A 17,294-nucleotide genomic window follows, 5' to 3' on the forward strand; every position below is an offset into this window, starting at 1 on the left:
TATACTGTGACTGAAAATTGCACATCAGATAGAACTTGTATTTTTCTCTTCTACATCTTCCCTTGTTGTGTTTATTTATTTGTGTTTATTTATTTATTAGCAGGTAGATTAACTGATTACTTACACATTTCAGTTGTCTGGGATTTTATCGTACGCAAAGTGACCTTTTTGGACAAAGTGGAATACCTGAAGTCGTCTCCTGGGGATTTAATCGCTTGTTATGTGCGTCTTTGAGAAACCATTACTTAATACGTTGATATCGTTTTGATTTAAAATGAAACCCAGTAAGCATTTCGGAATAACATAAGAAACAGGACAAATATTACGTGATTTTAGTTATTCCAAGTTTGAAAATATTGGATATTCGTGATGGAGAACCACACGGGTGGTCAAGACCGGGATTCCGGCCGGTCCATTAGAAAAGACAACAAGGACAAGGACAAGAAGGCCAAGAAATCCCTCCTGTCCAAGGTAAGGACATCATAATCGGGTTTTTTTTGGGTGACCCATTGGACGTGCACATGCATCAGAGAATATTACATATGCGCATGTCATAGTTTTACTTAGCCATATGTACATATGTAAAGCTGTACCACCACATAAACAGGGAAGAGTTAGCAAAGTTCCATTGGTATAAACCCATCACAAATCAGGATGATTTTAGGACAAGTGGACCTGTGTGTATCGTCATAAATAAGTTTTTGAGCTCTGATCTAGGTATGCTATGGGTACAATAAAATAAAAAAAAACAGCGCTTCTAAAATAAGATTGTTTATTGATGAAAAAAATCTGCAGAAGTTACGTCTCACGTGATCGTCCAAAACAAATTCCTAATGCACGACAACGTGAGCTTGAAAAGTTAGTCACTGTAACCTCCTTTAAGCTGTGATGAAGAGTACTCCACGATAATACAATCGTGAAATCCCATTTTCATGCAAAAAGTGGTAGAGAAACTGAGCTAAATGCAAAAACTTAACGATGACGTTTGCGATTACGTATGCACCAAGAACGGAAACGAAAAAGCAATACCAGTGTCTCACCTATGCCTCAGTGCTGAGACAAATACAACTTAAATTTTTAAAAATTATGATTTGAATTCTAAGCTGTTCGTCAAACGGACATGAAATGCATCTCATTTGAAACAGTCTATTTGTGTAGCCCTTTGTAAGAGGCCATTCTAATCGTTCAACATAAATGCAGACGCCTAACAAAAACGTATATATCCTGACGCGCAGATACATCATTACTAATATAAATCTATACTCTGTAGCAGAAAATAGTGACACGTTTTTTAAAACATATCTTGCATGACCTAGTTTTGATAGTGTACCATCTGCGAAAAAATCTTATTCGTTGCATTCTCACTTGAATAACGGGCTTTTTTTTTCGGACGCATGGTCAGGATCTGTTGCTTGGTTGGATGCCTAAACCCTGCGGTATATTTGTGTAGTATGTTTGTCTGTCAGTTTGTCTCTCACATGCACACACATACACGCGTATACACAATGAACATTTTGTTTGGAAGATGTTCGAGGTTTGTTGATCAGTAAGTTGAAAAAAAGTTAGTCATCATAGATCGGTATAAGTACATGTCGTTGTTTTGTCGATGGCCAAGAAAGGGTTTAGACTTGTTTGACACTGCAGTTCTTTTGGCAGTGGCCAAGAAAGAGTTTAGACATGTTTGACATTGCAGTTCTTTTGGCAGTGGCCAAGAAAGAGTTTAGACATGTTTGACACTGCAGTTCTTTTGGCAGTGGCCAATAAAGAGTTTAGACATGTTTGACATTGCAGTTCTTTTGGCAGTGGCCAAGAAAGGGTTTAGACATGTTTGACACTGCAGTTCTTTTGGCAGTGGCCAAGAAAGAGTTTAGACATGTTTGACATTGCAGTTCTTTTGGCAGTGGCCAAGAAAGAGTTTAGACATGTTTGACACTGCAGTTCTTTTGGCAGTGGCCAAGAAAGAGTTTAGACATGTTTGACATTGCAGTTCTTTTGGCAGTGGCCAAGAAAGAGTTTAGACATGTTTGACACTGCAGTTCTTTTGGCAGTGGCCAAGAAAGAGTTTAGACATGTTTGACATTGCAGTTCTTTTGGCAGTGGCCAAGAAAGGGTTTAGACATGTTTGACACTGCAGTTCTTTTGGCAGTGGCCAAGAAAGGGTTTAGACAAGTATGAATGTGTAGTTGTTCCACGGCCAAGAAAGATTGCAGACATGTATGACATTATGACATTGTAGTTCTTTAGGCAGTGGCCAGAAAGAGTTTAAACAAGCATGAATCTATAGTTGTTTTGTCTTTGGCCAAGAAAGATTTTTTAACAAGTATGACACTGTAGTTGTTTTGGAGAAAGCATACTTTTCAAACACTAATTATTGTAGTTTTTGACACGCTACTGGCGGGGACCGGTCAATCGACTTTTTCCACAGGTTCCGTCGCCTCCCGCCCCCTTTACATTTACCTAATACTATATGACACAGGAGTTAGTAAATATAAATATAGGTATTGTTAGTAGGGGTGGGATGCGCGTGACGTAAATGCTGACACCGTCTGATATTAACTATATTACGTTTAAGTCTTTCTTGTTTTTAATTCATTTCTGAAACTGTTCCTATCTTCCTAGCCTGTACACAAGATTTAACTCACGAGAACAAATATCAAAATGGCATTCACTACTTTTGCGATGCCATGTACAGATGGAATAAGGACACATATACTGCATGTAAGAACACAATAAACTGCATGTCAAATTCGTGTTTATACTACTTTTAAAATGGATTCACCATGATGCCATTTATTATATTTCTTCATGTACGCAGTGCTATATACTATGAGAAAATCGAATTTACTTGATTGATTAATTGATTGATTTACAAGATAAAGTGTTTTTATTTTTTCCTGTGATCATCGATTAAAGAAGAGATAAATTTGGTATTTTTTCTTGGTGCTTTGCTCAAAAACGGCCTTTCTGATTTTAGACCAGAAGTAACAAAAATCAGATGCCTTAAGTTGAGAGATTAGCTGAAAGATAACATTGGTTCACAGGTGAAAGATAACATCGATTTATATATGAAAGATAAAATTTATTTATAGATAAAATGGATATTTTACAAAGAGAAAAGCGAGATTGAGGCCATCACAAATATCATTGCAGGGACTCAACCTTTATTATCTGCTCTTCCTAGTGACACGTCATATCAAATATAACCATCCCTTCTCAGTCGGTGTAAATCGAGTTCATTTTATAAGAAAGATTACGTATTCCGTATGAAAACGTAATCTTTGATCCCCACCTCCTCCATAGGGACTGAATCCAAAATCTAAATCTTCTTTGTCATCCACTCCTCCTTGTGAAACATACCAAATACAAACACTCTCTCATTCGGTGCAGGCTTAATTCAGGTTACAAGAAAAATGGTGAATTTTGAGATAAATGGACCGAGGGACACGCAGACCACATATACGTAACGGTATGGCCAGTCTCAATATAATGCAAAAGCGCAAATATATAAACGGTTGTTAGCTACAGTGTGGATATAACGATAACGCGATCTAGACGAAACGCTTTTCGTTTATATAATCCAGTTTATAGCCATGCTGTTCAAAACATGTAATCCAGTTTACGCCCATGCTATTCCAGATATCTACTTCGATTCACAATAACGCTTTTCCAAACATGCAATCCAGTTCGTAGCATGTTGTTCTAAGAAGTTTGGTTTTCCAAAGTAATATGTGATCGTTTCAACGACTGCTATTATCAAATGTTTTTTGTTTACGGGTGTTTTAACGATATTGTTAACATTTTTTGGCTATATTATGACAAGGTAATTCAGCTTCAGTGCCTTTTTCAAATAACACACCTAGGCAGCCGACCCGGGCTGTCCTGGGCAGGTGTCAGATCTTCACATAGCACAATGAAGATCTGATGTTAATCAGATTGTCGCAACTGCGACCCTTGAATCGGAAGTCTACGTTCTATCAACTGTGCTATCGGGGCTTTCGTTATCTAATGTATTAGCATTGCGTCATTCTTCAGGACTCAAGTTTTACGACATACTGTTCCAAGATGCTTGGTTCTCCAGGGCAAGATATGATGCTTATGTACATGTATGTGTGATTGTTTAAACAACTTCTTTTATCAAACGGACTGATAAACGTAGGTTTTCCTTTGTCATGCGCCAGGACTCCCAAAAGAAAATTTGACTATGATGTACACACATTGTTAATTAGCTTCAATTTTACTACATTAAGATTAAATGCGCCAAAGTCATCAAAGTAAAATGGATTCAATGTTCTTTATTAATACTTGAACATTAAATATTATATAATTATCTCTTTCCAGAGAAAAAGTTTATGTAAATAGTGCAACGTTGATGTTTCTTCGCCACAAATGCCGCGGTTTTTTTAATATACATATTATTTCATTTGAAACTGTCCAAGTTTAGGTTATCCAATACCCCAACTCGGGCTCAGTCCGGACCGTGAGACACATATTTACCACATGCACAATAAAACTATTGACCTAATTAAATAGAACCTGTTCGCATCTCTTTACCGGTATTCTCCACGTTCCGCGAGATAATGAGTGGTTCCACAGCAAGGTGACATTGTACTAAACATTCTTGCCTAATAGGTTTTGCAGTTCCCTTCATGACGTCACAGTAAGCCCATGCGCATTTGAATGGCTGTCAATTCATATGCCACTGCTATGCAATACAATAGGCAGTTGCTATGCAATACAATGTTATCATAGGTCACTGCTATGCAATACAATAGGCCGTTGCTATGCAATAAAATGTTATCATAGATTATTGCTATACAATAGTTTTATCACATGCCATTGCTAAGGAATACAATAGTATCATAGGCAGTTGCTGAGTAATACAGTGGTATCATGGCCACTTCTTTGCAATACATTGTTATCATTGGCCATTGCTGTATAATACAAGGTAATCGTAGGCTATTGCTGTGCAATACAATATTATCATAGGCCACTGCTATGCAATGCAGTTTTTTCTTAGAACCACTGCTAAACAACACATTATTATCAAATGCCGTTGTTATGCAACACAGTGTTATCACAAGCCACTGTTATGTAATACATAGAGGGTGTCAAATGGATAATAATTTAATATTGAATGTATGAAACGAGTTGAATAATGTCCAGCTTTTGCGAGCCTTTGGACGTATAGTCTTACGACCTGACTGTTAAATTAGCAGTGCTGCTTGAGCACATAAACGCCTGTGGGATGTGGCACTAATTACTTCCCCCAGGAACATTTAGCACCCGGCTGTGCGGGAATAAACCCGTCGCACACGCCCTTTTGGGCGCCTGCGACGCAAATCCAAGTAACCAATCAATCAATTACCCATTCAAGATTATTTTTATCACTTAGCTTATTTATTTTTTACCTTAATGGAAATTGTTCAGAGATAAAGAATCAAAGGAATAATTTCGTTCATCATGACTGAGATGATGCAGTTTTCATTTGTTCTTCCTAAAAATTGTCCCCGACGTAGTTCTAGAATCGGCTGTATAAAACCCTTATTTTTATTTGTTGTTGTTCTTGTCTTGGGGTTTTATGCCATTTTTCACGACACGATATGCTGTTCATAACGTAACCTATGGGGTAAATTGGCCTATCCAAACAGACTTTACCATTTCCCCCTATTTCCTGTCGGGAATAGATTCGAAAAATGGTGGCAAAATCATGATAATATAAGTGAAAACAAAATTCCAGATGGCCAGGTTGGGAAAATTTTCCCACTATCGAAGCTAATCAGTTAACTGGATTACTGCGCAAGAATTTCGTGGGCTTATTTGGACAAATCAGAATCACACAAAGTGACAAGTTAACATGTCATAATATCAAAAAAATTACACTGTACACACTATCGGTAAAATACACCGACTACGTGATAAAATGTTTTTATAGGCTACTGCTACGCAATATAGTTGTATCATAGGCCACTGCTATGCAATACAGTGATATCATAGGCTACTGCTGTGCAGTACAATGGTATCACAGGCCACTGCATGCAATCAGTGGTGTCATAGGCCACGTCTGTGCAATATAACGGTATCATAGGTTACTGCTATGCAGTACAGTGATATCTTTGGCCACTCTTATGGTGGCGCTCACCAGATAATATGTGCTTTTGAGAGAGTGACGTATGTAAGGTGAAGTAGTTCGAATTTAAAACATGCACAGTGGAGAGAATGTTTGCATACCTCTATGCTACATTAATGTAATGTGGATGATATTTCTTTTGGATATTGTACTTTTGGAAATTTTACATGATTTAAGCACACTGCTAACTAAAATGACTGCTCCCTTGTGTTAAAAAATCAGTCTGAATTAGTCTAAAGTACACTATACATAGCAGCTATTAAAATAGGGAAAATGAATTTTGCCAGACTAGACAATACCAGCTTCTGAAAGTGCAATGAATGAATTACCAAATATATAAAATGTAAAAAAAGTTATCGGCTCTTTTTTATACAATTGACCTCTGAAGTTCAGGAAGTGAAAATGACCAAGTAGAGCTAGCACTTTTTTGAAAGGTGCACATTTGAAGTAAGGCCAAGCTGTATACTCTATAACCCATAGTACACCCATCAATCATACACCAAAATAAAGGGAATTAAAGGTTCTTTGCATTATACCTAAGATATACAAGGTCTTTTTTAAATAGCCAGTATAACCAGTGAGGAAAGCCGGGGACATTCTTTTTCTTTAAATTCCTAACCCTATGCAAAATGCGAAACTGTATAGCGCCACCTATGCAGTACAGTGGTACCATATGTCACTGCTATGCAATACATTGATATAATAGGCCATTGCTGTGCAATACAACGGTATCATGGGCCACTGCTATGCATTACAGTGGTATCATATGTCACTGCTATTCAATACAGTGGTATCATAGGCCACTGATATGCAGTAGAATGGTATCATAGGCCACTGCTATGCAATACAATGATATCTTCGGCCACTGATATGCAATACCATGGTAACATAGGACATTGCTATGCATCACAGTGGTATCATATTTAGGGACTAGTTTGATAGATGTCATTTTAAGCAATATCCTTATCTTAACAAAATAAATTATTTATTTGTATGGATTATAAACAAGTTTTCAAACAGTAATCTAAACACTTGAAAGATGGTTGAAAAGTTCAGTGTGCGTATACATGATTATTCCATACCTATGAAATCGTACATGCTTGATCGGGCGATCGATACAGCTGCTCAGTCCTTATTTCCATATCACATACCGAAAATTATCTACATAGGCGTCATCTCTGACGTTCGCGCGTCGATAATTTTGGACGCAGTGAATCGAACTTTTATATTTGTTTGCAATTTCACTGATATTCTAAGCTAAAACTATTTCAAAGGTGCAAAAATGGAGTATGTGATAAATACAAAACCGCATTCGTCATTTCTTGCTCCGATTTGGGGGGAAATAATTTATTTGATATGGTTTGTGGATATGTCACGGCCTGACGTCTTCGATGTATCCCAACGCCTTACTCGTTCGTTGTGCTCACTCTGAGCAGATCACCTGAGCGGTTTTGTCTAGGATGCAACTCGATTAGTTGATTAACTGACTTCACATTTGTATCGCCCTAATTTTATCACATTCTGTTTGAAACTTATGTTTTTATATAATGTTTGATTTATTTAGGCAATGTTAACTTTTGATATTACATAAAACTCTAGCTGACTTTACCTGAATGTCGGTTCACTTTGCCCGGAAAGCTGTTTGCTTTAAAGATCGAATTTAACACAGTCGGCAAATTAAACTGCCGTCAAATAGCAAGTCTTGATGATCCCGGATATATTTACTAAAGTAAATATCTTTAATAAATTTTGTATTTTCCATTCAGAGGAAAGAGCAAATTAAGGTTGTTTTTTCTGTGAGTTACTGCATCGATTTCCCTGTATCGCTAATAATGAGATTCACTTGCAGTTAAATACACCCACCCCACTTTTAGGATGCATCCAACCTTCCACATAATTAAAGACATGAAAAAAATATTTACATGTAATTTGTTGAAGAGATGACTGTACAGTATCATTTCCTTCATGTAAACCTTGCCCCCCCCCTCCGATTTGCTTGAGTGGACAAAATAGAAGCTATCGTCCCTTATGTAGCTAATGTCTGAAACATAAAGATGCGAGTTAGACAACAGTGCGAGAGATAAATTGTTTGTAATGATCTGAAGATTAATAACATTAAATAAACGCCTCCAGGACGAATTTTAACAAGCTCCGTTACTATCTACTTATAACAGGCGTGTCCAATCCGCGGCCCAGTCCTTCACATTGGTCGACCCTAGGTCATGTAGGTAGTCCTTTTGAAAATATGCATTTTAATTAATATGCATTATTATTGATAAGGAAATAGTCTTGCTCATGCAGCCCATGGCTTTTAGCATTTTATTTGTTTTGCCCCAAGCAGTACTCTTTTCTAACCAAGAAAAACAAAAAAACGACCTGTACCGCAACATCAAATCGAAGATTGTGAGTCCATTTACGACTTTTGTCACCTATGCATTGTTGAGGGTCAGACAACTAAAGTATCGGCGTATGTCACTGAAGCTTTAACACGTGCCAGTAGCTATGGGCCTCCGACCAGTACTATGACCGAAGACGTGACCACCACGCGATTTACAGGTGCACTTGCAGCTTGTCTGGCTATGAAATTCTCAGTCGTCATCTATTCGATTGCCACTACGTAGCATATGAAAATTCCGATCGTTTCAACTTAATCATTTTTTAATAATTTTTCACGAACTTTTCAGTTTGCATTAAAAGGTAACTCTAATTTACTAGTGGTAAGAGTCAACGTAAAATACTTTTATTTTATATGATGTGCTATGGTATTGGTAAGGCGTGGTTATTTCCACCCTGGCGATAGGCCGGCGCATCAGTACTAATGTGTGACTGAGACATATTTTGTGCCTGGTTTTGTTTATATTTTATCTCGTATATCTTGATCTCAATTAAATCAGTCGAAGTTTTACGAGTACTATTTCGTTATCATCAATAAAGAAATTTTGAAAAATTAGTTAAAAGAAACGATTGACGGTTATTATATCGCGGCGTACGTCTTTGAATCAGGTGATTGCACAGTTGATTATTGATTGTATTTTTCCCCATAAATGTTACAAATAATTTTCTACATTATCATATTTATTTTTTTTAAATTGAATATCTGGGGGGGGGGGGGGCCGAGTGGTCGAAAGCGCTTACATTTACTGATCAATGCCATCTCTAATACGATACTGTAACTGCAGAGCAGATTTTATTCCGTCCGGAAAACTATATTTTTCAAAATAGAAAGTACAATCTAACGTAGACAACTACACCTGCCTAGCAAATACATCTAGTTAGTTCAGTTTTATTGCAACAAATCCATGAACAATGACAACATTCTGTCAGCTGTTGTCTTCCAATTCGAGCACAAAGAACAGTGTTGTAAGACTGCAATATTGTTCAACATCTCTAACGAAGTGAAGTAAGTAAAGTATAAACGCACATATGACCCGAAAACATTTGAACTTTAATGAATTTTGAATGAAATATTAACGGGTCATTCAAACTCTTGATCTACCTAGGTATACGTTTTTGAAGAACATATGCTTTACATGCTACTTTAAAAATATCAGTTGTGGTAATGGGTTATTTTAATATATTACAATGATTTCTGTACCAACATATAGTCAAATTTAATTCAACTTCTTGACTTAAAAAGAACGTGTTATTGATCATACTTACGTCTTATTCATGATATTTACTATATAGGTATCCTGAAAACATTAAAGTACATTTGCTCTATACTCCGTAAGTGATGTTACCATGTTTATATTAAGAGGCGCATTTATTCGAATCCACGTCCGAATAATGGTGTCACAGAAAAATACAGAAACTATTTTTTAACCGTTGAGTAAATTAGTTTCTATTTGAGATAGCTTTTGTCCTGACTTACCCTAAACTAAGGGTCTCAAACTCAAACCACCCTGAGGGGCGCATGAGGGCATTTTCGTTGGCCCAAGGGCCGCACCACCTTTGTTATCTCTCATGAAACCTTGTGATGCCAACCATTTTGAGGGCCACAGGATAAAGCTTGGTGGGCCGCGTGTTTGAGACCCCTGGCCTAAACAGCAATGACATTAATTAAAATACTGCAAGCCAGAGTAAGTGTTTACTGTCAGATCTTGACAAACATGTCCCTATCGAAATAAGCTTGCTCTCTCATATACCCACAATGGCTGGGCCCGAGACTCGTACCTACGTGGGCAGAGGTGAGATGGCAGTGACCGGTAAAGGAGAGCGCCTCAGAGCAATAGGCGCTTACCGATATTTTAAACACCTGTTTGACGTGCTTAGTCATGTTGGGTTATTGAATTATTCACAGTAATCTGTACACCATACTTTTGTGATGTACATTCTTTGTGTGACAAATTTAAGGAGTGTAATGATACCCGTTACGTCTTAGTCAATAAAGTTTAATGTAGTGGAACGGATGGGTGTAACAAATTCTTTCTGACGCGTACATGGTAACAGCAACGTGTTCTTTTCTTGTTTTTTGTCGCAAACTCTCTCCGCTCCTCCCCAACCACACCTCCTCTAGGTGTTTCTGAAAAGAAATTAATTAATTTGTAGCTTTTAAAGAATACATTATTTCCAGAACATATTGGACCAAGTTTATCCATACCAAATAAATGACAGAATAATGATTCAATTTGCAGATACAATAACAACGGGTAGAATATATTCACCACACAGACCTTCCAGGGCCCTATGCACTGAAACTGTTTTGTCCCCCTCCCCTTTACAAAATTTGAACTAAAGAAAATAACAAACACGAACAATGTTAAAAGCTTAAAAGCTGGAAAAATACAAGTGTTGCCATCATTCCAGATCAAAATACTAGTACATGCAGATCGAAATGATTAAATTTTATATCATCAACACATAATTTTATTTTTTTCTTCTAGTGCCCATGTTGGGCTGCTGCCCTAAGCACGTGCTTAGTGTGCTTAATGGATAATCTGGCACTGTGAGTACATAGCTAAATGCTATGAGGTACGTTTTGCCTCATATTTCCATTGGGACTTCTACATCGTAGAAAGTACGGGAGATGTAAATCATACGAGCATTTTGCCATGTGTTAAAACATATTCCGCGCTGTACATTGTGCGTATGCTGTGCGAGGTTGAGTCTTAACGCCCATAACTGTAATCTGCTGTGTTTTAACAATCGAAAGAAAAATATGGACTAATTTGTATACGTATTCTGCCTTGAAGGGAATCTCCTGCACGTTATTGCCTACGACTTTTCCTTGCGCACAGTTTCATTATATAGGCCTACACATCTCTTTATTTAGGCGTGTAATAAGTTACTACGTGCATTGCCTTTTCATTCACACTCCACTACGCTGTTGATCTGTTTACCTCAGCATTTGTAATTGAAATAGGTTTTCTGTTTAGTCCGCATTCCTCGTCATTGCTGCCTCTATATATTGTTTAAATATTGATAATATAGTGACAGACGGAGTCCCTGGTCAGCGTTAGTAGCGGATGTCGAGCGAAGATGGAATATTTGGTTATCAGTTCCGCTTATCCGATTCAATTAAGTAGCGGATGATTCTGGAAATATTCAATTGTCTTAGGACCAGATTGATACGTTACGGGCTTAAATACATATTGCTCAGCAATTGATCCAGTACGAGAGCATAGTGGAGACATATTTAAGATTGGTGGTCTGGGGGTGGGGGTGGTTACCACATACCTCTACACTATACGAGTAAATATGTGCCCTTCCGGGTTAGAAATAAGGGCAGTTTCGCATCTCCTGGACAAAACAAAATGTCTTTTGGCACTTAGCAAACTCCAAAATTAAACGCTTATGGAACTTTAAGTGCCTAAAATTTCGGTGCAGGAGTCGGAAGTCAATCCGTGCACACCACACAGCGCCAGAAGGGATCCATAAAGCAGTTCAGGGTGGGGAGCTTTTATCGGATGGAGTATAGTAACAAAAGGAATCTGTTGCGGTAGGCAATATTTAATTATTGCGGGTCTTTACTGCGGCAAATACTCATGTAGTCTTTTGTAACAGTGCCACCCTTGTCCTACCCTCATCGACTGGTGGTTCTTGAATTTTGATTAGATAAGTTCATTTGAGTTTGTGACAAAGAATGACACAGTAAACAAGAACAAAATGTTAGTACCATTCTGACTCATTGACTGATTGATTTTATCACATACAGGTTTTCTTGGGAGTTTGAATTATAAAAGAACATAAAAGCGCAGCTGCTGTACAAATACAACTGAATGAGGACACTGACCCATCACCATTTGTACACTGTTTGACTGCAGTCGGTCGGTCATCTGGGATAACGACCGCTCTGTTGTGAATGTGGATTTAATCCTCTTTTCCCAGAGCGACAATACTGATCGGATTGCGGTGTTAACGTTAGGCCGCCATTTATATTCATTTTCTTTGTCCATGCATGTCAAACAGGCTTTGCTCTTTTCAGACTTTTGGAGATGACGAAAGTTGTACCTGTTAAATTATATTTTGACTGTTACTAGAGCAGATCCAAAGCTTTGAAGAGATTAGGTTGCATTTGCTCCTTTGTGGTTTATCTTACAAGACACCGGTCTTTATGGAGTGACACGTGATGTCATTTTTAACAATCCTGAGGTCCAAAAATTCAAGGACATACATGCCATAATGATTAATAAATAAACTCCATTGATATTGTATAGTTTATTATAATACATTTCCATTGATATTGTATAGTTTATTATAATACATTTCTACAACAAAAGATTTTATTTTAAAGATCCATTTTTCTCAAGGTTAAAAAAATAAAAATTTAAAAGGTAATTTAAAAATATTTAACTTTACCCTTCATTTAATTAAAAAAAAAAAACAAATTTCCACTTAAGTAATAGAGATGTCCCCAAAGATATTCATTTTATATTTGTATCTGTACAAAGTACATGACCTGTGCGCACCTAACTTGATGCTGTATTCCTCAGAAGTGACCAGGCAAGAAGCCCCAAATGTATACCTTGCCATAGGTGTGTGTCATCTTTAATTGACAAATCAAGCTTTATCTGTAGAAAATGTTCACGAAATATCTGAGTTCATGGTTTTTGTTAAGACCAACTGAAGATTAATCTGGTTACGGTACCATAATCTAAAATTAAACCAGGGTCCAATCATATCGGAAGACCAAACTATCCCCATGTACACCGTAGCAGCATTTGAAGGGTGAAGAAAACACACTATAGAAATAACTGTGCAATCAAGTCTTATTTGCATCCATATAAATCTAAACATAATTTCAAAGGTGTGTAATATAGAAAGAAATCCGGCCTAAATCTGACGATCCCACATGCAAAAAGGACAAATAAAAACATCAGTATTACATTTTTGAAATTTGCACAAAATAACTGGTTTATTTACTTATATTGTTTGTATGCATCAAATAATTAGTTACTAATACATCTTCGATGCTTAAATATTGCAAAGCAAAATAAAAAAAAACCTGTTCACCGGAATTTTTCCTGCGCTAATTGGGTTACTTGTGCAATTTCGTCGTTTTTCTACATTAGAAAAAAAAAACAACAACAAAACAAATCCATTGCATTACTAAATTCAAATGTATTTGGGCACTAACTTTGGCACAACGTAAATAATTAGCCATAGTTTTTGCAGCATTTTTTGTGGAAATAAATACATTTCAATAAAATGACCTGAAATTTTAGTGCGAGGGACCTTTCCGGTATTGGTAAAATGAAACATGTTTGCTTTGTTAGCTTGAGCAAAAGTCTAGACTTGAGGCGATCGGAACATCGCTTGGCCATTTCCTTCAGGTCGTGAAATGAACCTCGGATGTTTTTGGGTTTTTTTGTCGCCGTTTAGAACTGTATTCTGAACTACATTCGTTCATATATCAAACCATATGGCGATGGAAGGATATAAATTCGCAGTCGGACAACCTAGGCCTTTGCTTTTGTAACATGTGGTGAAACTCCGCCAGAATCGAATCGCCAAACACATAAAATTGATGTTGTTGTTTGGTTTAACGCCATTTTCAGCACACGATAGGCTATACATGGGGGCCAGTATTAATGGTGGAGGAAGAACCCGGGAAAACCCCGGAAAGAACCAACGACCCACGAGAAGCGACTGGCAAGCTTTCTCACATACCGACATTGGCCGAATCCGAGACTCGAACCCACGCAGCTAGAGGTGAGATGGCAGTGATCCGTAACGGAGAGCGCTTTAGACCACTAGGCAACTCGGGGGCCCCCATAAAATTGATGTGTATTCCTATAACCACTTTTGAGGATATTTCGCGATCAGACAGAAATGGCTGAGCGATGTTCCGATCGGACTCTGGCGGCTGAATTCCGTAAACAATACATGTTTATAACTTTTGAAGGTGAAGGCGCAGGTCGGATACACTCGCTCGGATATCCCAGTTGGTCAGGGCATCCATATAGCGACAGGGAGGTTCTCGGTTTGAGCCAGAGTCCAAAAAGGCATTTTCTCTGTTATAAAATGCCCAACCGGGACAAGGCTTAGACCTCGGTCCGCTTAACTCTTGATGGATGTTGTACCATTTTTATCTATATTAATCGATTACCAATGACGCTTCCCGCGACACTCCATCTTCCAGCCCCCACCGTCCCATTTTTAAGAGATACGTCCATACATGACATTGACTGTCCATGAAACCCTTTTTTTTGTTCCTGTCTGGCCGATATTAATCTGTAGTTTAACACCCCCACCCCACCCCCAAAAAAGAAAAAAGAACAAAATATATTGTATAGGTCTTGCTACTGATATGAGTTAAACATGCTTAATTTTAAAAAAAAATAATCAGTATGCAAATGGTAAAGATAGATATATGTATTAAAAAAATAGCATCGGGTCTGTGGATTCAGATAGGTAAAATTCATTAATTCGTTCGTTCATTCATTCATTCGTTCATTCATTGATTTGCTCGTACGTTCACTCACCTAATGTACAAAAGACAGGATTTGAACTGAGACATTCAGGATTAACGCACCAATATATTGATTCGAAGAGGAGAATTACATAACTAAAACATCTTGTCAAAGTGTATTTCTTGTAAAGGATTCAGACATTAATAACACAACGATATTCACCACTAGGGCGCTTTTATATACCTGTTTCTACATGGGTATATTCAATGATAAAAATGACGCTATCCATACGGTCATCTCTCGTTTTAACTGTTCCTGTCATGTTTAGAGCCAATATGTATGTATGTATGTATGTATGTATCTAATCTTTGTAAATGAAAAATAAAGAAACCATTTTTTTTAAAGTTAGCTTTCAAGACATGTAACTTGTAACTTTGTAAAAATTACAAGCAAATATAATCTGTTTTATTGGACAATGCAGATGTTTGCGCGCAGGTGTGTATTTGGTCATTACGTCATCCGGGACCTGAGAGACTGCCTTTATTATACTCAATGTCGATAGGAGACCAGTCCACACACACACTATGTAAATACTCACAAATGGGATATGGTTGTCACATTTCCGATGAAATCCTCACCGGGTGGAGATTCCAGTTCCAATGCAAGGACGGTGGAAGAAATCCGCGAATGTGCCTTGGAAGGAAGTTTCGCGTATGGCTTAAAAGGATATGCGGTAATGTTCAGGGACGCTGAGAGATGGGTGGGGTGATGAACAGCATTGTATAATGTTTTAAATAATCGTTACCTTTAATATTTTCTGAATTTATTTATAAACGCATTATTACAGATGATATTATTAAATGTTTTAGTGCATCCCGATCTGTGATTTATTTCCATTGATTTGGACAAAAGGACTGGCCCCAAAGAGCCAGATACCGAACAACATTACAGTAACATATACTAAATGCTCTATCTTTCATAGCTCGTAGTAACAATGTATATAGTCAAAACTCCACGCGAGTTGACATATCTGTATAACTTAGCAAAGATGCAGACGATTTTTCTGGAGGGGGTAGGTTCAACCTACCATCTTTTAGCTCGTTGTAGTCTATAGTACACAGTGACGGATCCAGAGATAATGGAGGTTGTGGGTAGTGGGTAGATGGTGGCAAGCTGAATATAAACAAGTAGGAGAGGAGTCATGGTGATGGAACCCTAATTGAGACCTCAGCAGACGAAAGTTTGTGCATTTTAAGCTTTTCCGGGATATAATTTTAATCATTTTTGACCATCAAACTGTTATGAAAACTTTTTTTACGAAACGTTGCGGCTTTTACGAGAGTAATGAGGACGGAGAGTCAGCCCCTCTCCCCACACCCTATCAACATCTGGTACATAACAGTGTTCTAAAAAGAACCATATCCATATATTCCATAGCGCTACAATTCTTATAAAAACGTTAAATTTTTAAATAGATAAACACGTGCTGTGCAGCGTGCTGCTGTAGTAGTGACATATTCCAAGCACTGATAGTATCTTTTATCACCCAGTTTCCACAATACTGACATGGCATATTTTATCACCCAGTTTCCAAGATACTGACATAGCATCATTTGTCAATTATCACCCGATTTCCATAATACTTTTCAAGTCTTATGTTTTTCTTAACACTCCAAGCAACAAGTGCCTTACAAAAACAATATGTATGTGAAACAACACCCTTGCATAATTCTATCCATACCTCATGTATGTTTATGCTTCCACCATCTTGGTCACATAACTGAATGGTAGATGTTGATAGTTTAATGATCTGTTCGGGTTTTTTTTACTTGAAAATTTCAAATAAAGCTCAAGACAACTATTTTTTTTTGTTGATGTATCACCCATATTTGACATATCTCTTTATGAATAAAACAAAACCCATATATAACCTTCCATGCAGACAACAATACAATAATCCTGATCTTTCCTATGATTAAGATGATCAGTATTGATTTATTGATTTCCTAAGCACATACAACAGAATGAACATGATCAATATTGAATACTAAAAAGAACAGGTTATATATACTACATACATGGCATACAATAGGATCATAAAATCTTATATGGGCTAAATTTATGAAGACACTGATAGATGTTTACTGCTATAGACACAAACAGGTGTACTTCATTATATGCAGTTTAGTGTCATTCTGGATTGTGTCGGGTATAAAAAATTATATGTATTCTGTTCATATTTGAGAAGGGTAGAAATAAACAATTCTTTGTTGAAATGCAGAGTAGATAATACTGTTGAAGTGTGGTTAAGTACC

General features: G+C 37.3%; 2 protein-coding genes across 4 annotated transcripts in view; one reads left to right on the forward strand and one right to left on the reverse strand.

Moving 5' to 3' along the window:
* Positions 1–17,294, forward strand: part of LOC149808076 (tetraspanin-18-like) — a 170,563-nt gene that overhangs the window by 93,090 nt on the left and 60,179 nt on the right. The window contains exon 2 of one of the 3 annotated variants that reach the window (XM_089973376.1): positions 134–471. The exons of 1 other annotated variant lie outside the window; for it this stretch is intronic. In XM_089973376.1, the coding sequence (XP_089829502.1) occupies positions 370–471 (102 nt within the window). In that variant the 5' untranslated portion in view covers positions 134–369. Of the gene's footprint in view, positions 1–133; positions 472–10,686; positions 15,713–17,294 lie in introns of those variants that run through there. One more of the 3 variants, XM_089973370.1, reaches the window with a different exon arrangement.
* Positions 10,505–17,294, reverse strand: part of LOC149808077 (tetraspanin-9-like) — a 148,818-nt gene continuing 142,028 nt past the window's right edge. The window contains exon 10 of the transcript XR_016423969.1: positions 10,505–10,649. The gene's annotated coding sequence lies outside the window, so the exon portion shown is untranslated. The remainder of the gene's footprint in view (positions 10,650–17,294) is intronic.

This window comes from Sinohyriopsis cumingii, chromosome 1 (assembly GCF_028554795.1).
Source record: "Sinohyriopsis cumingii isolate HCF-2022 chromosome 1, ASM2855479v2, whole genome shotgun sequence".
In the NCBI taxonomy this organism is placed as follows: Eukaryota; Metazoa; Mollusca; class Bivalvia; order Unionida; family Unionidae; genus Sinohyriopsis; species Sinohyriopsis cumingii.